Source organism: Thunnus thynnus, chromosome 21 (assembly GCF_963924715.1).
Source record: "Thunnus thynnus chromosome 21, fThuThy2.1, whole genome shotgun sequence".
Taxonomy (NCBI): Eukaryota; Metazoa; Chordata; class Actinopteri; order Scombriformes; family Scombridae; genus Thunnus; species Thunnus thynnus.
The window spans coordinates 1,711,561-1,735,861 of record NC_089537.1 but is presented as its reverse complement, the minus strand read 5'-3'; the positions used below and the strand labels follow the sequence as shown (position 1 = coordinate 1,735,861).

The window sequence follows — 24,301 nt, the reverse complement described above, 5'->3', positions numbered from 1 at the left end:
TTTACTTAGTTACTTTCCACCACTGTTAATATAATTGATTGAGCATTGAAAAGATGATCTAATGTGTATAGGGGCGAAACAGAGCGACATCCAGTGTGTGTGTTTCAGACGGAGCGGATGCTGGAGCTGCTGGTGGTGTTTGAGTCCGGTCCGACTGCTCATCTGGACCTGAAGCAGTACTACCTGCTTCTGCTGCAGCGTTACAGCCGAGAGCTGGAGCTGCTGAGGAAGACCTACCAGAGACAGAGAGACAGGCCGCCCATCGGACGCAACCTGCCGCCAGTATAAACACCTGTCTGTCTGTCTGGTCAATTAGACAATGCGATAAAATTTGCAAAAATGCCCTCTCACTGGTTTCTTGTTTCCAATTTTTCTTTTATTTCATGTGGTTAAGATAGACAACAGTTTTTCCACAAGTAAAGGTGACAATGTGAACACATATATATATAACCAGCAGTTATATATATAACCAGTAGAAGAGAGGCTGCCCACTGGCAATATCACCTGTTGGTCTGACTGAACCTGTCTCTCTCTCTCAGGTGGCAGGTCGGATCTTGTGGTGTCGTCAGCTTTTCAGGAAGATTGAAGCTCCCATGTTGATCCTGAAGAAGAAGCTTGACGTCCTTAAGGTACGACCTCACATTTTACCACATCAATCATATCAATATTACTGATCAATATGACCTCAGTGACTCTGCCTGTCTGTCTCTCTGCTGCCAGGGACCAGAGATGACGAAGGTGATCCGGAGCTACAACAAGCTGGCCGTGGTGCTGCTGCAGTACGAGCTGTTGCACCTGCAAGGGTGGAGTCAGGCTGCAGAGAGAACACCACACTGCCTGAACGCCACCCTGCTGGTCCGACATGAACACAATAAGGTGCTGAACGAGGGGGATGATAAATAAATGGATGAATAAACCAGCTATCAAATGTCTCAATGTGGACTTTAAGAGAGCTGTGGTGTTTATAAGAACAGTTTTTAAAAAAGTAGATGCCATTATTATGGTCCATTAAAGGAACATTGTGACCTACAGTTTCCAAACCCAGAGACATGTTTCCTCTGTGTGTGTCCAGTACAGAGGTAAGTCCATGACCTGTTCAGCTTAGCTTAGCACAAAGACTGGAAGCAGGGGGAAACAGCTAGCCTAGCTCCATCAACACAGAAAAACATGTCGTATGTCATGTAGGAATGGATTAAAGAGTCCCATGTTTATGACTTGCCAGCATTCATTACCAGCTGATTAAACTAAACTACTGGAATGTTATCGGCAGTCAGCAGCCACATGTTCTTTTGCTTCGGACTTTCACTGTTTGATATTATTATGTCTTTATGAGACAAAACCTGGAACTGTCTGTTTCACAGGAGTTTTTTGTGAACCTGGACCCTGTGGTTCTGGAGGTGCTGCAGGAAGTCCGCTGGATGACCAAACTCGGGGTGACAATACCAAAGGTCATCATGAAGATGACCTCCAGAGAGGCACAGCTCAAAGCTCTGTATAACCGGTAAGAACAACTGTTCACTATGAGTTTTCCCAAAATCATGAATCTGACAGTCACACCTGTGTTACTCATAGATTAGCCAGGTGTGTGCAGCTGTTTTTATTTCCATTTTCAATTTGTTCTTAAAAAACCTGAGTGGAAATATCATAAAAGAAAGTGTTTCCTGTTGTCTGAGGTGTAAAAGTGGTTGTGTGGGGAGTGAAGCACGTGACTTAAACGTTGCTGAAGACTGTAGGCAGGCTTTTCACCTCACCTTCAACTGGAACAGCCATAAACACTTTTGACTTTAGACAACACATCGTACAGACTACTTTGCTCAGGCTTTAAGCCTTTTCACTGGTGCTAAACTCATGTTGTCTTTGATTGACTGGACTCTCTGCCCTGCTGGTCCAGGCTGCTGGACTTGCTTCAGGACTACAGCTCGGTGGTTGCCAGGATCCCACCTCTCCTCTTACCTCTCATACAGCCATTCATTGGCCGGGTGGAGGCAGCTCTCTCCCCTGGACTCACCACACTGTCCTGGACCACCCTCAACACTGACGGATGTAAGGAAGAAGTGACGGACAGACGCAGTATATAAAATATATAAAAACTGATGTATACCAACCTTAACCTATATAAAATATGAATATGTGAACATCAGCGTCTTCAACAATACTCAAGTGACGAACCACCCAGTACTCTCTGTCTTGCTCAGTCATAGGGAGTGTGTATCTGGCTCTAACAGAACTGGATCAGGTCACCAAAGTTGCCACAGACCTGCTGGAGTGTCGTATTGGTCGGCTCCTTGAGGCCATATCGTCCTGCTGTCTGCTGGTCCTGCCTGAAGACTCACCTGTCTCACCTCAGGACCTCCTGCTGCAGACAGACAGCTCAGTCCAAGCTGCTGCTGTCACTCTGAACTGGTAAGAAAACAATGTTCACACAATTACTGTCACCATTAATACTGATATTACTGCTACCGCTGGCACACTCGTGATGTCTTGATGCACGTCAAATGGTCAGGATGTTCTGCTATACTATTTCCTATTGTCCACATGCATTAAAGTCCAACTGAAATTAAATTGCATGTTTTTTTTTAATCTCATACGGCAACATATCTGCTCTGGGAATAGCTTGTCCCATGTTCTCCTTTGAGGAAAAGATCTGAAACCAAAAAGGAGAAATTACATTTTTTTGGTTTCATGAAGGCACCCCCTTGTTTTATATTGACATGACAGAATATATTTAGCTATCTGCTTACTTAAATGGAGACCTTGTTTCCATACTGCAAATCAAATCTTTGCATCAAGCGATAATGTGTTGTTCTATCACAGGCAGAACAACGGTCACATTGAGCCTGATAGCATCCTGCTATACAGCACAAGAGCCACACAGACCCTGAACAACAACCCACGTTAGCTTTCCTGCTGAAGTCTCCTTCTTATCTAACGTACAAACATGAATACACATCTTGTCCTGCACCTTAGCTTGTTGAACGAGCCACCAAACAAACATTAACTGGGGAGAAGTGCACCGCTAATGTCAGTTAGCAGGCTAGATAGCTAATTAGCTGCTCAGCTGCAGAACATTAAACAGCATGTAAACATACCTGCAAATGTCACTTCGGACCTGTTAGATGCTGGTTTGGTCGTTGCTCTTCAAAATCCCTGTTAGCGACACGCTGTCTGTCCATGACTTGTAGCTGCAGCAGTTTGTTTACTTTGTCTCTAAAAGTTGAGCCAGGTTCAACTTTTTTACCACAGCCTTCTCATTCAAACAAATGACTGTGTTTTATTAGGCAACGCTGTTGTTTGTCAGAACACGTCTTACAATGTATAAGTGTGTTTGTGTGTGTTTATACAGGCAGAGCCAGCAGGTTGAGAAGTATGTGTTTGAGCTGATTGAGGAGCTGAAGAGGAAGATGAGGCCAATAGAGACTGTTAATCTGGAGGTAACACACACACACGCACGCACGCACACACACACACACTCACACACAGTATTGATCTAAAAACAAAATTTAAATGATTCATTGATAAAGTTTGTGTCCTGTCTTCTCCTCCTCAGGGATCTTTCCAGTGTCTCCATCCAGACTCCAAACAGAAGACTCGCTGTCTCACTTGTCTTCCTTGTCGTTTCTACAACCTGATTGGTCAGCTCTGCCATCGCAACACTGAAGCCCTGGTCAAAGGTCAACCTTCTTTCCTGACACGTCTTCATCCCTTCCCTGCCTTCTTCCTTCCTTCCTTTCTACCCTTCTTTTTTCTGTCTTCCCTCTCCATCCTTCTTGTCTTCTATCACTCCTTCCTTTTTAATCTTTACTTCCAGAGAACTGGGACGGTATCTTGTTCAACTTTCAACTTCCCATACTGATATCTCTGCTCTGATTCATCCTTTTCCCCTCAGCCACCAAATCTTCTCTGGACACACTGAGGAGGAGCCTTCATATCCCCAAATACCAGCCGTCGTCCTCCACCTCCAGTAGCAGCCAATCAGCTCCTCCTCCTCTCTTCAGAACCTCCATTCAGCTCGCCATCCCCAACATCGTCCTGCGACCCAGCCTGGATGATATTCAGGTACAATTAACTATCTACAGTAACGCATCATACTTCATACCAACTGAATAAAGATTAAGAACATGCTGCACACCAGGACTTGTTGAACAGTTATAGCCCAGCCTGTATCAGACTTTGAATTAAGTTACGGTGAAACTAAAGATACACCACATGTTGTGTGGAGTGATGAATCACATCTCACTATCTGGCAGACTGATGGACAAATAAAAGTTTGGTGCCTGCCTGAATGAAGAGTGGAGGAGGAATACTGGTCTGCCTGGGTTTTTTTTCCTTTTTGAGCCCCTTTGCTCTAATGAAGGGAAATCATAATGCTACAGCATACAATGATATTTTGGACTTTACTGTTCTTCCAACTTTGAAAGTAGAAGAAAATAGCATCACAATCAACCAAAGACAAAAAAGACAGCTGGGATGCTTGCGACCACAAGTAAAGCCAACAGTTATTTACCTTTTTAAAGGACGGGTTCACAATTTTTCAAGTGTGTCTTAAACCAACAGTCAGGAGCCCAAATGAACATTAAAGCTGTTTTTCTTGCTGTAATCATTCCTCCTGTTCATGCTGACCAGTAGAAGATCCCTTCATAATGCACTTACAATGTAAATGATGGGGGACAAATTCTAGGGGTGAGAATCTTTGGGAATCTCAGGATTTCATTCAATTCAGATTCTTGGTGTCCAATTTGATTCAGAATCGATTCTCAATTGAATGAATAGAAAAGGTGGTAATTTCCTACTCCAGTCCACTGAAATGCATTATGACAACATATTAAGATAAATGGTCTTGATGAAGGCCACTATCAGTAGAGAAATGTGTGTGAGAGTTCACAAATCTTTGATTTTGAAAGGTTAACTACATTCATTTGGAAACATCTTACAGTCTTCTGACTATATGACTGTATGTATGAAATTAAAGTGTAGTTTACTGACCAACAGTACTGGTTAAATGTCTTTTGTCAAAACAGAAGTCGGTGTTTGTACCCTGGAGTAAGGGGAGGGAGAGGCATTTAGAAAATTGATTTTTGACATTTGTGAATCAAATTCAGAATCGTAGAAGATAAGAATCGTGATTCTCATGTGAATCGAATTTTTTTTTTTTTTTTTTTTTTCCAACGATTTTCACATTAAAGTGTGTGTGTGTGTATGTTTCAGAGCACCGTGAATAAGCTGGTGAGCGTCATGTTGTCCCTGACTAAAGACATTCCTCTGTGGACTTACTCTCATCTGCAGTACAAACAGCAGCAGGTACACTCATCAGTCATGTCATGTCATCTCATTTTGGAAATTCCTGTTATCAGACAACCAATCACATTCCAGCATTTCTCTCTCTCTCTCCCTTTGGGTGTTTTCCAGGTGGAGCAGGCGGCGGTTCGGGATGCAGGAGACGACATCCTGGTGAAGCCGCCGGTGCTGAAACCTCTGGACAGACAACTGGCCGAACACAAAGACATCACCAAGTCAGTCCAATAATACAGTGATGATGATGCACCAACATCAATACGAACCATAATATACAAGTTTATCTGCTTTTTATTCATATGCTATCATTAGCTGAGAGCTGGCTACATATCTCACCGACTAAAACAAAGCAGGAGAAGTTTTACTCATCTCCTATCATGATTGACAAACCTGCTGCAAGTCTTTGGGACAGACATTTTTTCTTGTTTTTATTGTTTTCTATGATATTTAGTACAGATAATGAGAAAAATAAAAGAAATTCAGTGGTGAAAAGTAACTAAATACATTTACTCAAGTACTGTACTTCAGTACAATTTTGAGGTACTTGTACTTGAGTATTTCCATGTGATGCTACTTTATACATTTAATATTACTATTAATATTTAATATTATTAGAAATAGTACTTTCTACTCCACTACATTTATTTGACAGCTTTAGTTACTTTTCAGATGAAGATTTGACACAATGGATAATATAACAAGCTTTTAAAATACAACACATTGTTAAAGATGAAACCAGTGGTTTCCAACCTTTTTGGCTATTGACGTCTTACAAAAAGCAGTGTGTAGTCTGGGTCACATTTCACATGTCTATGAGTTGTTAACAGCTCCACCAAATAGTGATTTTTTCCCTCTAAACCTCTCACATGCTTTCATTTCAATTAATGTTCAAATGATCCAATATTTCAGCAAAAATCAAAGATTAGAGAAAAAGTCCAAAAACTGAAAACAGATTTGTGTATCAGAACTTTGTTTTTTCTTCTTTCCTCTCCCATTAATCATCTCACCACCCCTCAGATTTATCTGCTGACCCTTTGGAGGGGCCCGACCCCTAGGTTGGGAACCACTGGACTAAACTAGCTAACTGTATATAAAGTAGTGTAAACTAGCTCCACCTCCAGCAGCTACAACAGTAACATGCTGCTCTAACACTGATGCTTCACTATTAATAATCTAATGATGTCATATATAATAATATATCAGTCAGAGGGACCAAACCACTACTTTTACTGCAATACTTTAACTACATCAAGCTCATAATACTTATGTACTTTTACTGCAGTCGTATTTTTCATGCAGGACTTCTAGTTGTAATGGAGTATTTTTACTTTGCTGTATTGGTACTTAAAGGATCTGAGTACTTCTCCCACTACTGAATACTGACATAAACAAGAAAAAATTGGAGAAAAAACACCTACCATGAAGTAAACTGACTTAAAATCTCAGTTAAGCTAAATTAAACTCAAGGTGCAGTGACACTAAACGACAGGAGCAGATTAAACTGCAGTTTATGAGAGCATAACAAACTTAAAGTGGAACTGCAGTAATTTTCCACCTCAGTGTGTGTTTCTATGTGTCAAAAGTCATATAAAGCCTCTAATGACTCCAGAGCGAGCTGTGTGAAATCTGATAAGTTGCCTCATGTGATGTCACTTGAGTACAAGTTTGAAAATGAAAGAAGTGAGGTTACATTGCGAGTAGGAGACAGGTTTTAACAAGAAAGAGGATTGTGAGGAATAAAATACTTCTAATTCTGTTGCATCAATTTTGATCTTTTTTTTTACTGTCCATCATGAGTCTGACAATGTTTTAGGAGTGTGATGCTAAACCTGTGCAGTGCTAAGCTAAGCTAATGAGAGACAAACAGCCGCACCAGTGTTCAGGCTCCATTATGTTGTTGTTTGTGTTTGGAGCAGGTTGGTGATGCAGCTCGGCTCCATCGTGTCGTCTCTGAGAGCTCAGGCTGCCAACACTCTGAATGAACTCGCTCACTTCTCCACTCTGTGGAACCAGGTCTGTGTGTGTGTGTGTGTGTGTGTGTGTGTGTGTGTGTGTGTTGGGCTGCTGTTGTTGTTGTTGTTCTTGGTGAGTTGGACTAACAGTCGGGTGTGTTTAGGACCCAGAGGAGCAGGTGCAGGCCTTCTTGCAGTCCGACCCCTCGCTGACGGAGTTCAGCTCTCAGATCTCCTTCTACTCTGTGAGTCCAGTTTCTGTCAAACATCACATCAGCTCTCAAGATGACTGCAGTTCTGCTCTGTTACTGAACATTATTATCAGGATCACGGTTTACTATAATACATGACAGAGGGTCACAGTTTGATGCAACTATGGATTCTGAGTCATGACTCTTGAGCCTAATAAACATTTGTTTTTAGATCCATAAAAATCTCCAACCAGCAGACACAACAACAGCTTCAGTTGCTCCAATAAGCAGCTGAACTGTTCTGTTATTAAACCATAGACTGTAAGAAATATGGACGTAATCACCGTGACATCACACATTGGTTGAGAGGATGAGCGAGAGGGTGGAGCTGACCATAGTGCTAGCTGCTAGATAGCCCCCTGCTGGCCATGAGAAAGAATGCAGGTTTAAGGCACTTCCACACTGGCTTCATTTTTCAGGCTGGGAGCTTCCCACTTGTATTAAACGCAGACTATGTAATTTCTGCCGCTAGGGGTCTCAATCAAAACAATAACAAAAGACAGATTTTGATGACGTTGTGAAGCAGTGTGGGATCATGGGAGTTGTTGCCGTCATTGCAGTCAGTTTCTCCCTGTTTGGATTCCTTCAGTGTTCATCGTTCAGGATGTTTTTATCAGAGCTGAATAATCTGCAGAGGTCTCCTCCTCACCAAAACAAACAGACACAGTGATTAAAACCGGTAAAAACATTGAACATAACAGTTTCATGTTAAAAATCAATGTTTCTCTGACTGTGTTCGGCAGACAGAGGACGTTCGGAAGGGGCTCTGTATGAGCCGAGCTGCTGCTGATGTTTGCTCAGCTTGTTTCTCTGATAACTTAAGATCCAGACATCCGATGACTAAAAGATAAGGTTAAAAACCAAGATCTAAAAAGTTTATCGTAAAAATGTGGCTTAAAACTGGATAAAAAGTCAATTTATGACAGTTTCTAGCGGACAGCCAGAATGCCAGTAGTTCATTGTCTTTACCCATGATGCCTTGCTGTCCCTGCAGAAGCTGGAGATGCAGATTTCAGAGCTCCCTGCGTCCTGCACGGTGGGTTCGATTCTCTTCGACACCGACGAGCTGAAGCTGGCGCTCACTCAGGAGTGTCGTCTGTGGAAACGAGCCTTCGGCGCTGCGCTCAACCGCCGGGCGTCCGCCGATATGGACGACATCTTCTTATTCGTGGACGGGCTGACGAAGCGCCTGCAGCGTCCAATCACAGACCTGGAGGACGTCCGAGGAGCCATGGCTGCGCTCAGAGAGGTCAGCCGGCGCCTGATTGGCTGTCTGTTGAGTTCTTCTTCTTTTAATTAGTTTCATTCATTCACTCGCTCACTGTTTCATTCAAAAATCCAGTTAATCTTTCGATCACTTATCAGTTAATTAATAAATTGCTCCTTATACTCATTCCGTCACATTCATTCATTCATGCAAAAAGCATCAAATTCCCACATTTGAGAACCTGAACAATCAAATATTTGTTTGGGGTTTTTTGCTTGAAAAATTACATGAACAATTAATTAATTATCAAAATAGTGGCCAATTAATTTTCTGTCGATCTACTAATCGGTTAATCAATTAATTCTTGCAGCTCCAGTACTGTTGATACACTGTTAGTGCTGCCAGTCATACTTTCTCTCTTGGTGCTCATTCAGTCATCCTTTCATGTGTTTACTCCTCTTTATTCTCTCACTTATTTATTCATCATCCTGCGGATTATAATCCGTTCATCCCTCCCTCTGTTCACTCGTTCATCTCCTCACTGTTTTACTGTTTTGAGGTCCGGGAGGCGGAAGTTCGTATCGATGCCACCATCGGCCCGGTGGAGGAATCCTTCACTCTGCTCAACAAACACGAGCTGCTCTTCAATGACGGCAACGCCGAGCGCGTAGACGGTCTGACGTACGCCTGGAAGAACCTAAACGTCCTGGTGAGATGGAGGGATGCTGATGTTGTCACTAATGATCTAATCTGTAAAACTTTTTGACTTGAATTTAGTGTATGAGGCGCCCTCCAGTGGTGGAGTTTGGTGTCACTATGTATGTGTACATGTGGTCTTCTGTCTGTTTAAAAAAAAAACCTTTCAAACCTTTACAGTGAAGATGTTTTTGAAAAGTGAAGTCATTTAATCAGGTTCTTACTCTTCAAAGTGCTGTTTGAGAGTTAACACTTATTTTCAGGGCTACGGTCAGGATTAAATTTACAGGTTAGGGAAGGCTTGATGTCAATGAGCGTCCGCACAAGTACAGAAATAAAAGTGTGTGTGTGTTTTGTGGTTTCAGGTGGTGCAGAACCAGAACACTCTGGTGAAGATCCAGCCCAGCATGAAGGCAGACCTGCTGTCTGCAGTGCAGAGCTTCCAGAGCCACGTTCAGAGCTTCTGCTCTGAGTACAACCACAGGTATAATAATAATAATAATAATAATAATAATAATAATAATAATAATAATAATAATGATATATCTTTATTTATGTAGCACTCTTTAAAAACATAGTTTACAAAGTGCTTAACATCATCTGCACATTTATAAACACAAAACACACAGAAAAAGCAAACGAAAAATCAATGCATTTTTAAATTACAGTGTTAAAATAAAATACAATGATGTCCATGGAATAAAGTATAGGAGAAAAAAAAGGAGATCAATGTAAAAAATAAAACCACGAGTACTAAACGATAAGATGGTGAAAGACATGCACACACATCAAGAAGAAACACTCCTGATGAAGCGTAGTATGTGCAAAAAGTAAAACTTGTGTGTCTGCAGGGGTCCGGGGGTGGAAGGTGTGGCTCCAGCTGAAGCCAGTGAGCGGCTGCAGAGTTTCCAGGCTGAGTTTGACCAACTGTGGAGGAAATACACCACCTACTCTGGAGGAGAGGAACTGTTCGGACTGCATGTTAATGGTACAACTGAATTCCTTCCTTCCTTTCTTCCCTCTTTCCTTCCTAACATCTCCTCTCCTTTCTGCAGAGTATCCAGAGCTGCAGAGGATCAAGAGGGAACTCTCTCTGCTGTCCAAACTCTACAGTTTGTATAACTCAGTCATCGACAGTGTGGCTGGCTACTACGACATCCTGTGGGCCGACCTCAACATCGAGAAGATCACCACAGAGCTGCAGGACTTTCAGAACAGGTAGAACAGGGAGATTTTTTTTAATGTTATTGAACATTTATTTAAATTAAATTTGATGAAGATTGATATGATGCTGCCAGTTAATTTAAATCTGTATTTCAGCTTCTGATCAAAGAAAGAAATTGATCTTTTTAATCTTTTTAATATTTTAAAGGAAAACCTGTCAACTCTTCAATAAAAGTTGCACATAGAGGAGTGTAACTTTACTGCTTCATCTCTCACTTTGTCTCCTTCTGAGTTTTCAGGATCCGAAAGCTTCCGAAGGCGCTGAAGGAGTGGCAGGCCTTCAGAGATCTGAAGAAAACCATCGATGACTTCACTGAGACCTGCCCTCTGCTCTGCATGATGGCCAACAAGGTGGGACAACCTGCCTGACTTACTTTACATATATATAGTATAGTATGGTGAATTTTGATAAACCCTGGTTTAAATAATAATAATTATAATGATGTTTTTCAAAATCCACATTACAAAGTGCTTCACAAAGACATCAAAATAAAACAGACAGCTGACATAAAATTATCAGGTTTAAAATTTAAAAGGAAATAAAAGACAGTTCCAAGAAATTAAAACTCAAATAAAATCAGGAAAGGCTCTCCAATAAAAGTATGTTTTAAGAAAGGACTTAAGAGACTCAGCCGATCCGATTTCCTCGGGCAGATCGTTCCAGAGCCTCGGGACCCTGACTACAAATACTCTGTCCTCTTTAGTTTTCATCTGGGCCTCTTTGTATGTTTATGTTTGTCTAAATAAATGTATTTTTTAAAGTGCTGGTATTGTGAAAAACAAGAAAAATGATCTTTGGGATGGATTAGGGTGATGGAAGAGTCTCCTGTGCTTTAAAAATGTACTCAGTCTTTTTAAGTTATTTGAAATATAGAAATTCGTGGCTCAAGAGTGAGCGGTGTTGAGGCGGTACTTGTTACTGCATCACACCAGAAAGTCAAATCAGATCTGCAGGAAGCTTTAGCATGAGTCCAAAAGCAGCCCACTGTAAGTGTGCTAAAGCTAAGCCAACAACCTCCAGCATTTACTTTGTGAGGAAACTTAGACATGATCTCATCGTTCTGAAACATCCTGTTGAGTCTTAGCTGTGCAGCAGCAGCTTCTGCCTTCATTCAGGATCAGACTGCTTCATAGACGCTTTATACTGTCTTACATCTCCAGCTGCAGACATTGCTGCAGGTAAACATGCTGCGTAAGGGAACTTGCATTATTCATTAAATCCTATTCTGATTGAATGGTGGTGAAGATGGAGGCCACACCTCCAGCCAATCAGAGTACGTGTTCATTAATAATGCAGATTTTATGTATGATGCTTCAGTAACAGCTTGCTGGAGGACAGAGGGGGATCTGGGCTGTAAGGAAAGATGCTTTTAGAGAAATCTAAACTTTTGCTCAAAAAATGTTGGATATGTTTAAAATGGACTCAGTATTTATAAAAATTTGTCAAAAAGGCCATAAAACCAGATCTTTAAGACTTCATTACAGTTTAGTGAGATAAATGTGCTTGGTTATCATATCCACATTACAAACTTTTATTTTGAAAATTCTCAAAAATATATGTACAGATAATACCATCATAGTCATCCTGATGTTTTTCAACTGACTGTCATCCTTCAGGCCATGCTGCCCAGACACTGGACTCGTCTCAGTGAGTTGACTGCTCACAGTTTCCAGGTGGAATCAGAGAGTTTCTCCCTCAGAAACATCATGGAGGCTCCGCTGCTGAGAAACAAAGAAGATATTGAGGTATTGATGCTGAAAACACAAACAGCTGCAGATGTCAGTCTGGACCAGAGAGCTACTTATGAATTCTGTTACTTTCATCTCTTTCTCAGACCTTGATTTGAAGAACATTTGTCATTAATTTTAGGTCACACAATAACGTCTGTTCTTTAATTTCACTATAATTTCCAGTTCTAAATGTACAGTATAATGTCTTACATTGGCTGACTTGTTCCTCCTTATTTCACAAAGGTGTTTTTTAATGGTAATTGTTCTGGGATTCGGCTTGTTTTAAGTCTCACTTGGCCATTTTTTTAAATAAAATCCTGAAAAGTCTATAACAACCCTGAAAATGCCAAGGTGACATGTAAAGTTACAGTTAAAATAACCTTAAAAAATAAGAAATAATCCTGTCTGGAATACTGCTGTAAAGTCAGGAGTAAACTAAAAAATTTAGCAACGAAAATTTAAAAATAAATAAATAAATAAAATAAAATAAATAACCTTGAAATTTTCAAGTGAACCCTGGAATTTGGCAATAATCTTGAAAGGTGGTACTAATCTTGAAAACTCACAAATCATCCTAAAAGATTAGAAGTACAAACTATTTTTTTTTTTTTTTACAAAACTCAAATATTGTAGCTGCAAAAAGTCAAGAATAATCTGAAAAATTTTGAATAAACCCTATAAAATCTGCAGTAATCCAGAAAAGCTGCACAGACAGAACCAATCTGAACACTCGTCAACAGCCTTGAAAAGTCTGGAATCAAAATGCTTCACTTTTACGTTTAAACCATTAAAAACAAAAGAGTTTAATCATTTAAAACTTACTTTCTCTTTCAAGATGTTTGCTGAAAGATTTCTTACAAGACTTTTTTCCTTTGTGCATCAGGATGTTTGTATCAGCGCGGTGAAGGAGCGGGACATCGAGGCCAAGCTGAAGGACGTGGTGGCCGAGTGGAGCAGCCAGATGCTCAGCTTCGCCACCTTCAGGACCAGAGGAGAACTGCTGCTGAGAGGAGCCGACACCGCTGAGAAAATCTCCATGATGGAAGACAGTCTGATGGTGCTGGCATCACTGCTTAGCAACAGGTAGGGAGACAAGGGAGGCAAGGAGGAAAGGAAAGAAGGATGGGAAGGCTTGGAAGGAAAGAAAAGGGCTCGGGAAGAAGAAAGAAAGAAAAGAAAGGAGAGACTTTGAAGGAAAGAAAGAAATAAAGACTCTAAAGGCAAGAAAGTCCTGAAAGACTGAAAAAAAGACTTGAAAGGCAAGAAAGAAAGACAGAGATCCAAAACCAGAAACTGAAAATAAACATGAAATGTAGTGAAATGAAAGAAGGTGGTAATGTGACCGAAAGATCAGTGAACAAATGACTGAATGAATGGATGCATGTATGAACGAACAGGTGGTCTGTGTCCGTCCCTCTGCAGATACAATGCTCCGTTCAAGCCGTCTATCCAGCTGTGGGTCCAAAAACTCTCCAACACCTCTGAGATCATCGAGAAGTGGCTGTCGGTTCAAAACCTCTGGATCTACCTGGAGGCGGTGTTCGTGGGAGGAGACATCGCCAAGCAGCTGCCTCAGGTCGCAACAAACACCAAAGTCCCAAAATGCACTTGATCCATGCGGTTGTTTATTATATGTGTAGCCTTGACATGTTCGTCACATTAGATAGACTATAAAGGTTGTCTTTAACTCATCCAGGAAGCCAAACGTTTCCAGAACATTGATAAGTCGTGGCAGAGGATCATGCAGCGAGCGCACGAGGTTCCCAACGTGGTGCAGTGCTGTGTGGGAGACGAGACGCTCATCCAGGTGCTGCCCGGGTGCCTCTTAGCAACACAGCGTTCACAAGATTCTGCCACAGCTGTTAAATATGGATCCATCCTTCATTCTGACTAAATCTTTTTCTCTTCTTTCTCTTTTCATCGTCCTCCAGTTGCTCCCTCACCTACTGGAGCAGCTGGAGCTCTGTCAGAAGTCTCTGTCTGGTTACCTGGAGAAGAAACGGTTGGTGTTTCCTCGTTTTTTCTTTGTGTCCGATCCCGCACTGCTGGAGATTCTGGGCCAGGCCTCCGACTCACACACCATACAGGTAACACACATGTACAGGTGATACTGATAGATTTATAATGTCTTACAATTTAACTTTAAGTTACTTTACTTTCTTCCTTCCCAACTCCGTACAGTATCTTTTTCTCTGCTTTTGGTTCTTGTACATTCTTTCCTGTGTTGTTGTTGTTGTTGTTGTTGTTTGATAAAATCATATTAAAATCCAAATCATCTCTCTCTCAGGCTCATCTGCTCAGTCTGTTTGACAACGTTAACAGAGTTGTTTTCAGTGAGAAAATCTACGACCAGATGATCAGTTTTCAGTCCCAAGAAGGAGAAACTGTAGATCTGAGCCAGCCTGTCCTGGCACAGGTATGTACACACACAAAGAAGTGTCACTGTCCTTATGGGGATTTGCCATGAACTGCATTGATTCTCTGCCTGTTATTATAAATTTAGATTTTAACATTAAAGTTCTTATGTGTACGGCATATTAAAGACAATGTGGCAGACAGTAATCCAGAGGTTCATCAAAACCTGCAAGGAGGCGTCAGTAATCCAGTTCTTTGTAAAGAAAAAAAAGACCTTCCAGGACTGTGGGAAATATGGCAGTTGCATATTGTGCACAAAGAACTGGTTCTTTCAGAAGTTAGAAAGTGGAAAAACTCCTGTAAATGTCACCAAGCATTGCATAAGAAAAAGTTGAATTCCTACAGACCATCAGCATCAAACAATCAGAGCTTAGTAGAGATGCAAGGGTTTTTGTCATAGACCAACTGGATTGTTCTTTTTATGCTGCCCTCTTGGCCAGGTCAGTCTTGAAAAATAGATTTTTAATCTCAATGAGGCTTTTACCTGGTTCAAAAAAGTGAAATGGGATGAAAAATGAAGTTTTAACAATTGAAAGAAAGAAAGAAAGAGACTCAGAAAAAAGAAAGAAAGACTTAGAAAGAGACAAAGATAGAGAAGTTTTTAACGGCTGGACGTGTCCCCTCCAGGGGAACGTGGAGGTGTGGTTAGGCCAGCTGTTAGCCGGAGTGAGGCAGACCCTCCATACCATCATCCGTCAGGCCTTCCTGGCCATCAGCGACCCGGGCCTGAAGCTGCTGGAGTTCCAGGCTGCGTTCCCGGCTCAGGTCGGCCTGCTGGGAATCCAGATGATCTGGACCAGAGATGCAGAGGAAGCGCTGGTCCTCAGCAAGTCTGACAAGAAGGTTTGCTTTTATTTTCAAAACAGGAGGAGGGGAAACATGTCATTCATTATTGAGATCCCTCTCCCTTCACTGTCTCCTACCTGATTGGCTGGCAGATCATGCAGACAACCAATCAGAAGTTCCTGGACCTCCTCAACGAGCTGATCGACATGACAACCAGAGAGCTGAGCAGGAACGAGAGGACCAAGTACGAGACGCTCATCACCATCCACGTCCACCAGAGAGACATCTTCGACGAGCTGGTGTGTGGACAGACGGACGCACAAAAGTACAGCTTAATATCGACAAGAGAGGGAAATATTATTATTTTATTATCTCAACAGGTGCGTCTGAATGTGCGGTCTGCGTCAGACTTCGAGTGGCAGAAACAGTCAAGGTTTTACTTCTTGGAGGAGACGGACAGATGTGTCATCCAAATCACAGATGTGGAGTTCAGCTACTGCAATGAATACCTGGGCTGCACAGACAGACTGGTGATCACCCCACTGACAGACAGGTATACAGACACCTGACGCATGCAGCAGGGTGACGTGATTATTAAGATGATGCCGTCATTGTCCAGCCAGAACTAGATATGTATGTTTGCACATCTGTCCAGGTGTTACATCACTCTGTCCCAGGCTCTGGGGATGAGTATGGGTGGAGCTCCGGCTGGTCCGGCAGGAACAGGTAACACAGTCTCAGGTGACAGCTTAATGATGTATTCTCATATTGACTTTGTTGCTCTGATACAGTGTGTGTTTCCAGGTAAGACAGAGACCACTAAAGACATGGGTCGCTGTCTGGGGAAATATGTGGTTGTTTTCAACTGTTCGGACCAAATGGACTACAGAGGACTGGGACGTATCTACAAAGGTGAGTGAATGTGTGTGTGATTACTCTAGTGCATTGGTTAGTGTGTATCAGTAGATAGCGGTAACCTCCTGCTTGCTTCCTCCTGTATTCAATAACTGCTAATGACCAATGATGCTGTGAGCTCACAGTATAACTGAAGGCCACTCAGATAAGCATTAAACATTTTTAATCAACTCAGAGCTTCTCTAATCTGGATCTCGTTGGTTGGACAGTGAGAGGACACTGTTTAGAGAGATTCTAGTCAATGAATCAAAGTTAAATGGTAAAAGTGACAAAGACTAAAATAGGATTTTGAAAACTGAGGTGGACGACCCCCCCCATCAGCAGTGGAAATTATGCCCTTGTCTGGACCCAAACTCAGTTTAGTTCAGGTTGGTCCACATCTTTTGGGTTTGAGGGGGCAGATCTAGCTGAGGACATCTTGCTCAACAACATTACAAGAAGACACGGAGACTCAAACTGGAAGTGATGCCAAACAAACCTCCAAGCAGCAGTAGATGAATTGTTACTGACTGAACACCAAAGGATTTACAGTTGGTTATTGTGTCTCTGCAGGTCTGGCCCAGTCCGGAGCCTGGGGCTGCTTTGATGAGTTCAACCGCATCGAGCTGCCTGTGCTGTCTGTCGCCGCCCAGCAGATCTACATCGTCCTGCAGTGTAAGAAGAACAAGAAGAAACAGTTTGTCTTCACTGACGGAGACGTGGTCGACATGGACCCTGAGTTCGGCATCTTCCTCACTATGGTAACTGAGCTCTGACCTCACGATACACTGCTAAAACATTATTGCTGTTATTCACTCACAGAAACATCACAGAACCTTAGTAAACAAAGGTAACCAGGTTCTCGATATCCCTGAACATGGATTTTGTCACATAGTTAGCTGTAGAAGTTTCCAGAAGACTCCTGAGATTTCTGGAGCTCAACCATCTCAGAGTTTTCCAGAAATACACTGACTACAATACATCCGGCTAACGGCTTCTAGAAAAAGAAGGAACAGAAACTGCAGTACAGTTCTAGAAATGAAACTAGAACTGAACTTCTTCAGAAACAGATTTTGAGAAGTAGTTCTAAAACTGGATTACCTCAGAAATAGTCAGAACCTGTCAGAGAGTTCAAGAACTGTTCTACCTCTGAACCAACCACAAAGTTCCTCTTGGTTCTCCAGAACCCTGGTTATGCTGGTCGTCAGGAGCTTCCCGAGAACTTGAAGATCCAGTTCCGCACGGTCGCCATGATGGTCCCGGACCGAGCCATCATCATGAGGGTCAAACTGGCCAGTGCAGGTTTCCGTGACAACCAGGTTCTCAGCAGGAAGTTCTACACACTCTATAAACTGTGTGAGGAGCAGCTCTCCAAGCAGGTCAGGAGACTGATGATAATGATAGAGCTGAAGACGCCTCTCTGTGCCTCTCTCTCCCTGCAACAATCCCGTCAGATTTTTGTCATTTCTAAAACTTTCTCCTCTTGCTAAAATTCTCATTTTGCTCTAAAATTATGTAGTTTCTCGATTGTCATTTGTCAGTCAAAATCCTTATTGTCTCTTTCCTAATTAGATTACTACATAATCTCAATCGTAATCACATGTTTCTTGTTTCTGCTTATTCAGCTTGCAAGAAGTATTTCTTATATATTTGACCTCATCATCATAATGATGCTTTTACACCAGGTCCATTATGATTTTGGTCTGAGGAACATTTTGTCAGTTTTGAGGACGCTGGGAGCCGTGAAGAGATCCAACCCGTCAGAACCAGAGAAGACTGTGGTGATGAGGGTCCTCAGAGACATGAACCTCTCCAAACTGGTATGTTTGTGTTACAGGTGTTTAGGTGCTTTTATTACTTGACATTTATGAATAACCGTCACTAATTCAAAAGTCCAGTTTGTTGTTAACACATCCATCTATGAGCTAAATTTCCAATTATTCTCAAAGAATTCCTTTTATTTGATAACAAATATAATCCAGTTGACTAACCCTAATTCTTCTTTTAACCCTCTCAAGCTTGTCTTGTTCTTCTGGTACGTTTATATTCCACTATCTATAAAAAAATAACAGAACACTGTGTGTGAGTTCTAGTAGGAAGAAGGAAAATGCAAATTCACCATGGTGGGAAGTAGAGAGCAGTATGCTTACTCTGTTTACAAAATTGTCATTATTTTTCATTTTTGACTGCAGATTTAAAGTATGTTTTTAATATGAAACTGAACTAATTCATTTAGATTATTTATTATGATATTCTTTTCATAACAGTAAAAGCCTAACATGGGTTCTCTCTGTCTCTCTGTAGGTGGATGAGGATGAGCCGCTGTTCATGAGTCTGATCAATGATCTGTTTCCTGGTATTGGTAGGTTGCCTCTATCACATCACATCCAGAACATCTCTCTGCTGTTGCAAACTATGTGTAGAGTTTCTTATCAGAGTGGTTTTGGATGTAAATAAAAACATATGAACATTTATGAGGACATATTCTGGTTGTTTTTATACTTGTTTGAAGTGACTGATTTATTCTGTAGCAGTCATTTTGTGTTTTGCTTAGTTTTGGGGTTTTTTGCTTGCTTGCTTTTTTCTGTTGAATGTCTTTTTTATGTAGGAATGATCGTAAGGATGCTGCTAATTATGTCTGGAGATATCCTTAAGAGGAAAATAAAGTATATCTTACACTGTATTTTATCTTATATTCACATGACAGGTCTCTTTTTGTGGCTTAGTTTTACATGATTAATTTTCTAAATATGTTTTAAAGACTATTTTTTTCTTCCTCCTCCTCCTCCTCCTCCTCCTCTGTAGTTCTGGATAAGGCAGGTTATCCAGACTTGGAGTCATCCATCTTCAGTCAGGCTCAGCAGGCCGGTCTGATCGCTCATCCTCCCTGGATCCTCAAACTGGTTCAGCTCTACGAGACGCAGCGAGTCCGACACGGTACAGATCATTCCTTACAAAACATGAAAGTGCTGGATAGAAAATGTTAAGTTTGTCCTGAGGGTGGCGATAGAGTAAAGGTCACATTAAAATCTAAAGGGTTAATCCTCTGGAGAGCAGGAATATGAAGGACGAAGCACAAATAGGATCATTGTTATTATAATGTCATCATTATTTGGTACTAAAGACAGCCATCAGATGGGTTTCAGTACCTGTGTTTCACCACTAGATGTCAGGTTTCCCAGAGATTTGGGCTGTCAGGTCAGTATGTAAAGTACCTGTGTTATAAATTAAAATCTACGGAGCCCAGGAGGTGTCATTTGCGCTCTCATTTTAGTCATTCCTGGCTAGGTATTACTTCATTTGTGTTCTCGATTTAATATCATTTTATATATTTTGCCTCATCCCATCTTGTAGTGAGTTGCAAACACCTTTGTTGCAGCACATTCAGTCAGCCTGAAGTTTTAACCTGATGGTGAAGAAATTATCCTGTAAAATATGTTTAAGGAATCTCAAAGATAACTGCGTTTTGTGTTAAAACTATATTAAATCCAAGGAATTCCTTCCAGAGTGTAAAAATCTGTATGTGGACTTGAAATTATTCCTTTGGATCATTTGTCTTTGTCCTGGTGTTTATATTTGAGTAAAGGTTAATGATTGGTGTCAATTAGTGTTGTGAATATATTTAGTGGTAGGCCACTCTCCACACACACACACACACACACACACACACACACACACACACACACACACACACACACACACACACACACACACACACACATTATTCTGCTAGATGTTGTACTGCTGTACAGATTGTAAATCCTCCTGAGGCAAATTTATGATTTGTGATATTGGGCTATACAAATTGACTTGATTCACTGAAATGTAAAATTCCTCTAGAAATCAACAACTGCTGTAAAACTTGAAACACTCAGAAAACCTGAAATAACTGTGTACAATTATTTTCAAAACATTTTAGGAAATATTGAGCCAGTAAAATGTGGGCTAATGTTAGTTTTTTTTTTCCCTACAAGAAGGTCAAAAAGCTGTTTTCAAAGCCCTCTCCATGCTGCCAGGAATACAATTCTGGTGGAAAAACATTAAATCTTTTATTTATATTATTGACTCCAAAATACTGAGAATTTTTTGTTTGTTTGTTTAATATTTTTATTAAGAAATATGACAAGAAAAAATGTCAGTCTAACAATGAGAATCAGAGTTGAAACACAGAAACGTGATAATAGAATAATCAAAGTACTGTGAATCTCAGTGGCTCAAAAGAAAAAACAAGCCATACTTTCTGCTTTATACTATTCAAAGCTCAAGCACACAAAAACAAAACAAAACAAGGCAAAATGAGAAATAAACAAACAAAAAACCTTCAACCTTCAAGGTTGTTAAAGCCCCCAAGATTTCCAGAGAAACTCCTGCTGTGCTCAGTATGGAAGTGAGAGCAGCTGTTCCTCCGCTCTTGCAGGTATGATGACGTTGGGTCCCAGCGGCGCCGGGAAGACGGCGTGCATCCACACGCTGATGAAGGCCATGTCGGAGTGTGGCTCTCCTCACCGGGAGATGAGGATGAACCCTAAAGCCATCACGGCCTCGCAGATGTTCGGCACGCTGGACGTCACCACCAATGACTGGACAGACGGAGTCTTCTCCACTCTGTGGAGGAAGACTCTCAAGGCCAAGAAGGTTGATGGATGTTTCAGATGAATGAATGAACGGATGTAGAGAGCGCAAACCAAAGTAAACATTTGAGATAGTACAAAATATTCTTTCAACTAGTGAAATTTGAGAAGAAGAAAATCTGTCAGCGGGGTCAGCAAGAATGAATTAATGAGTTTTCTTGAAACTTGCTAAAAAATCTAGCCACTATCCAACATGATCTAAACTTAAAACTACATTTAGTTGTTTTTTAAAAACATGATATGTATGGAGAGAGAGGCGTGCAAAAATGAATACCGTCTGTCTGTTTGTGTGTCAGGGAGAATCCATCTGGATCGTGTTGGACGGACCGGTGGACGCCATCTGGATCGAGAACTTAAACTCAGTTCTGGATGACAACAAAACCCTGACGCTGGCGAATGGAGACCGGATCCCCATGGCTCCCTGCTGCAAGGTGACAAAGCAACAACCCTGAGTCTGACTGTCATGTCTCATGTTTTAGTCAGCTGCCGATTCATATAGAAGATCTGAAGTGACATCATGTCCTTTGCGTTCTGCCTGCAGATTGTTTTTGAGCCCCACAACATCGACAACGCCTCCCCGGCCACGGTGTCCCGGAATGGGATGGTGTTTATGAGCTCCTCGGTGCTCGGCTGGAGCCCCATCCTGCAGGCCTGGTTACAGAAACTACCAGAACAACAGGCCGATGCCCTGAAAGTCTGCTTCAACTGCTGCTACCAGGTGAGCACAAGGAGAAACCTTTGTAAAAATCATTATTGGCAGCCATCAATTTCTGTTTATTTCTATACAAAATCTAATAATCTATCACAATCTATCACAGTCATTGTTTCATATTTTTAATTTTCTTAACTTATTTGTTATTTTTCAGCTTTAATACTTTTAATGCTGTGTGGTAAATGGAATGGTATATAGAATGTCTCCATCAGTGCATTTAAGGTGCTACGACACTTGCGCCGGTAAAAAAGGAAAGAAAGGAACATAGTGTTGTTATTTTTCTGTTCCTCCTTCAGGACTTGTTGGACTTTGTCTCCACTGCTGTGTCTCCTAAGATGCTGGTGCTGGAGTGTATGTACATCAGACAGACAATTGACCTGCTGCAGGTATGACAAAAAAGTAAAACATAGTAAATATACTTCAGTAAAATACATCGGATACTGTGGTTTTCCTTTTATTGTTGTCGCTGTGACCCCCTGCTCAGTGGGGAGATCTTTAGGAAAGAACTTATAATGTGTTAATGTTGTGTAATGTTCATCTGTAACCCATCAGTCATCAGTGACTGTTAACTGAAGAAGAAATGAAAAGGGTCACTGATGACTGACGGCAGCCTGAATCAGCCTGTAGAGGAGACGGAGATGAGCCGCTGTTATCTCCGCTGTCTGAGACTCTAAATGCCGTTCAGCTCAGTCAGACAGCTGCTGGAGAACAGCTTTGACTTTCTGTGTCAGTGTTGTTTACAGATGTGCACCAGAGAGCACTCTGTCATCCTATTGGTCAACGTCAAGGAGCACATCGTAGGAGATGTCATACTCCTACGATATTCTGACATGCTAGACTTTTTGTCAGGGTGACGAACCACGACTGTTCTTTGATTATGTCGCACTACAAGGCCTGTTCATTGTTCCCAAAGTTCATAATCGGGCCCAACACTGGAAATTTGTGACAAAATTTGAAAACAAAGTCGGGCTGAATTTGTATAATCTGATCCCGGCATTATTCTCCTGTTGTCTCCTCGTCTCCACACAGTCCTCCAGATGTCTTTTTTTGTTTGAGTATGTTGATGTTGATGTGTTCAGGGCCTGCTCCCAGCAGCGGAGGAGAAACAGGGTTCCCATGGCGATGTGGGTCGACTGTTTGTGTTTGCGGTCATGTGGTCTCTTGGAGCGCTGCTGGAGCTGGACGACAGAGCCAAGATGGAGGCCTTCCTAAAGGTGCGTGAATCTTTTATTTCTTTTTTTGTTGTTGTTGTCTTTGTTCGGTCTAGTGATGCGTCAGTCGTGAACGAGTCGGTTCTATGAGGCAAATTAATACAAGATAGAATAATAGGATGATCTTTTCACAATGTGCAGCCACGTGCATGCACTGACTGAATGTTGTGTTGATGTGTGTGTGTGTGTGCGTCCAACCAATCATGTGTGATGACAGAGATCATACAATTAGAGTAAAAGCAGGTCGGGGGGGTGGCGGTCTACAGTTCAGTTCTACAATTCAGACTGTAGCTGCCCCTTGTTTTCTCTTTGATATACCCATGTCATTTAGCATTTTTAACTTTAATTTTAACATTTTTAACAAGCTTGCCAGGCCACCAGGAATTCTCCCGGTGCTCCTGATGGCTAGTCCAGGTCTGACATTAAGATCCAAACATGGTGAGAGCCATAAGATTGGGCTCCCTTCAAAGAGCCGTAATTCCCATCACTAGTTCAGTCGTGTTTGAAGTTGAGATATCTCCGCAACTGCTGTCCAGATTTCCATGTAATTTGCAGTATTTGTGGATACTCATGATCCACAGAGGATGGATACTAAGGATGTCTGACCTTTCCTCTAGCGCCAACCTCAGGACAAAGTTTATATTTTTATCCCTGTTACTAGGAAGTAATGCTCGAAAACTGCTTAAATTCAGGGTTAACAGCACACATTTGCAGACAGTATCTCCTGGGAAACATCATAGTGTTGCACACATGTTCATACAGAAAGTTACAGCAAAATGTGGTGGAATGAACAAAATAAAGAGAGACATGAAGTCAGATTGTCAGTTTTGGAAAGTTAGAAAAATTGTCAGACACATAGAATCAAAATCAGATTTATTCGCCAAGATGTTCATTTTGTGGCTGCAAGGAGCCTCTAGAGGACGTTTAATTGTCACCCCCATCTGTGATCATTGTACAGCACTTCCTCTTCCCAACTGTGAAAACACCAAATATTGTTGTGAAACCAGAGGTCGTAGAATTTCCTCAGCAGTGACTAAATGTATGTTTTTATTTATTTATTGAAATAGAACAGATCTGTGACAGATCTCAGTCACCCGATCACTTGGTTTATTCTTGTTGGACTTTAGGAGGCTGTAATGGATGTAATGTTTGTATATTTTTCTGTCTGAAGAGCCGCAACTCGTCTCTGGACCTGCCACACACTCAGGATGATCAGACTATCTTTGAGTTCACCGTCAACGAGCAGGGACAGTGGGAGCACTGGTCCAACAAGGTCTGTGGACACTAAACTTCCGCATT

The 24,301-nt window shown here is 41.5% G+C and overlaps 1 protein-coding gene across 2 annotated transcripts in view; it reads left to right on the top strand.

Annotated features, from left to right (window-relative positions):
• dnah5l (dynein, axonemal, heavy chain 5 like) overlaps nucleotides 1–24,301 on the top strand; it is a 66,572-nt gene that overhangs the window by 9,085 nt on the left and 33,186 nt on the right. For both annotated transcript variants that reach the window (XM_067578241.1, XM_067578240.1), the window contains exons 12-52: nucleotides 109–282; nucleotides 540–629; nucleotides 721–876; nucleotides 1,362–1,501; nucleotides 1,892–2,043; nucleotides 2,196–2,403; nucleotides 3,344–3,431; nucleotides 3,548–3,671; nucleotides 3,887–4,056; nucleotides 5,206–5,298; nucleotides 5,407–5,510; nucleotides 7,209–7,305; nucleotides 7,409–7,489; nucleotides 8,490–8,744; nucleotides 9,262–9,411; nucleotides 9,764–9,882; nucleotides 10,250–10,386; nucleotides 10,454–10,616; nucleotides 10,862–10,973; nucleotides 12,240–12,368; nucleotides 13,237–13,436; nucleotides 13,776–13,929; nucleotides 14,050–14,160; nucleotides 14,285–14,440; nucleotides 14,641–14,769; nucleotides 15,396–15,611; nucleotides 15,707–15,853; nucleotides 15,935–16,107; nucleotides 16,210–16,280; nucleotides 16,359–16,466; nucleotides 17,022–17,209; nucleotides 17,633–17,827; nucleotides 18,134–18,268; nucleotides 18,753–18,810; nucleotides 19,254–19,385; nucleotides 20,866–21,083; nucleotides 21,376–21,510; nucleotides 21,621–21,797; nucleotides 22,088–22,177; nucleotides 22,871–23,005; nucleotides 24,174–24,275. In XM_067578241.1, coding sequence (XP_067434342.1) covers nucleotides 109–282; nucleotides 540–629; nucleotides 721–876; nucleotides 1,362–1,501; nucleotides 1,892–2,043; nucleotides 2,196–2,403; nucleotides 3,344–3,431; nucleotides 3,548–3,671; nucleotides 3,887–4,056; nucleotides 5,206–5,298; nucleotides 5,407–5,510; nucleotides 7,209–7,305; nucleotides 7,409–7,489; nucleotides 8,490–8,744; nucleotides 9,262–9,411; nucleotides 9,764–9,882; nucleotides 10,250–10,386; nucleotides 10,454–10,616; nucleotides 10,862–10,973; nucleotides 12,240–12,368; nucleotides 13,237–13,436; nucleotides 13,776–13,929; nucleotides 14,050–14,160; nucleotides 14,285–14,440; nucleotides 14,641–14,769; nucleotides 15,396–15,611; nucleotides 15,707–15,853; nucleotides 15,935–16,107; nucleotides 16,210–16,280; nucleotides 16,359–16,466; nucleotides 17,022–17,209; nucleotides 17,633–17,827; nucleotides 18,134–18,268; nucleotides 18,753–18,810; nucleotides 19,254–19,385; nucleotides 20,866–21,083; nucleotides 21,376–21,510; nucleotides 21,621–21,797; nucleotides 22,088–22,177; nucleotides 22,871–23,005; nucleotides 24,174–24,275 — 5,772 coding nt within the window. The remainder of the gene's footprint in view (nucleotides 1–108; nucleotides 283–539; nucleotides 630–720; nucleotides 877–1,361; nucleotides 1,502–1,891; nucleotides 2,044–2,195; nucleotides 2,404–3,343; nucleotides 3,432–3,547; nucleotides 3,672–3,886; nucleotides 4,057–5,205; nucleotides 5,299–5,406; nucleotides 5,511–7,208; nucleotides 7,306–7,408; nucleotides 7,490–8,489; nucleotides 8,745–9,261; nucleotides 9,412–9,763; nucleotides 9,883–10,249; nucleotides 10,387–10,453; nucleotides 10,617–10,861; nucleotides 10,974–12,239; nucleotides 12,369–13,236; nucleotides 13,437–13,775; nucleotides 13,930–14,049; nucleotides 14,161–14,284; nucleotides 14,441–14,640; nucleotides 14,770–15,395; nucleotides 15,612–15,706; nucleotides 15,854–15,934; nucleotides 16,108–16,209; nucleotides 16,281–16,358; nucleotides 16,467–17,021; nucleotides 17,210–17,632; nucleotides 17,828–18,133; nucleotides 18,269–18,752; nucleotides 18,811–19,253; nucleotides 19,386–20,865; nucleotides 21,084–21,375; nucleotides 21,511–21,620; nucleotides 21,798–22,087; nucleotides 22,178–22,870; nucleotides 23,006–24,173; nucleotides 24,276–24,301) is intronic.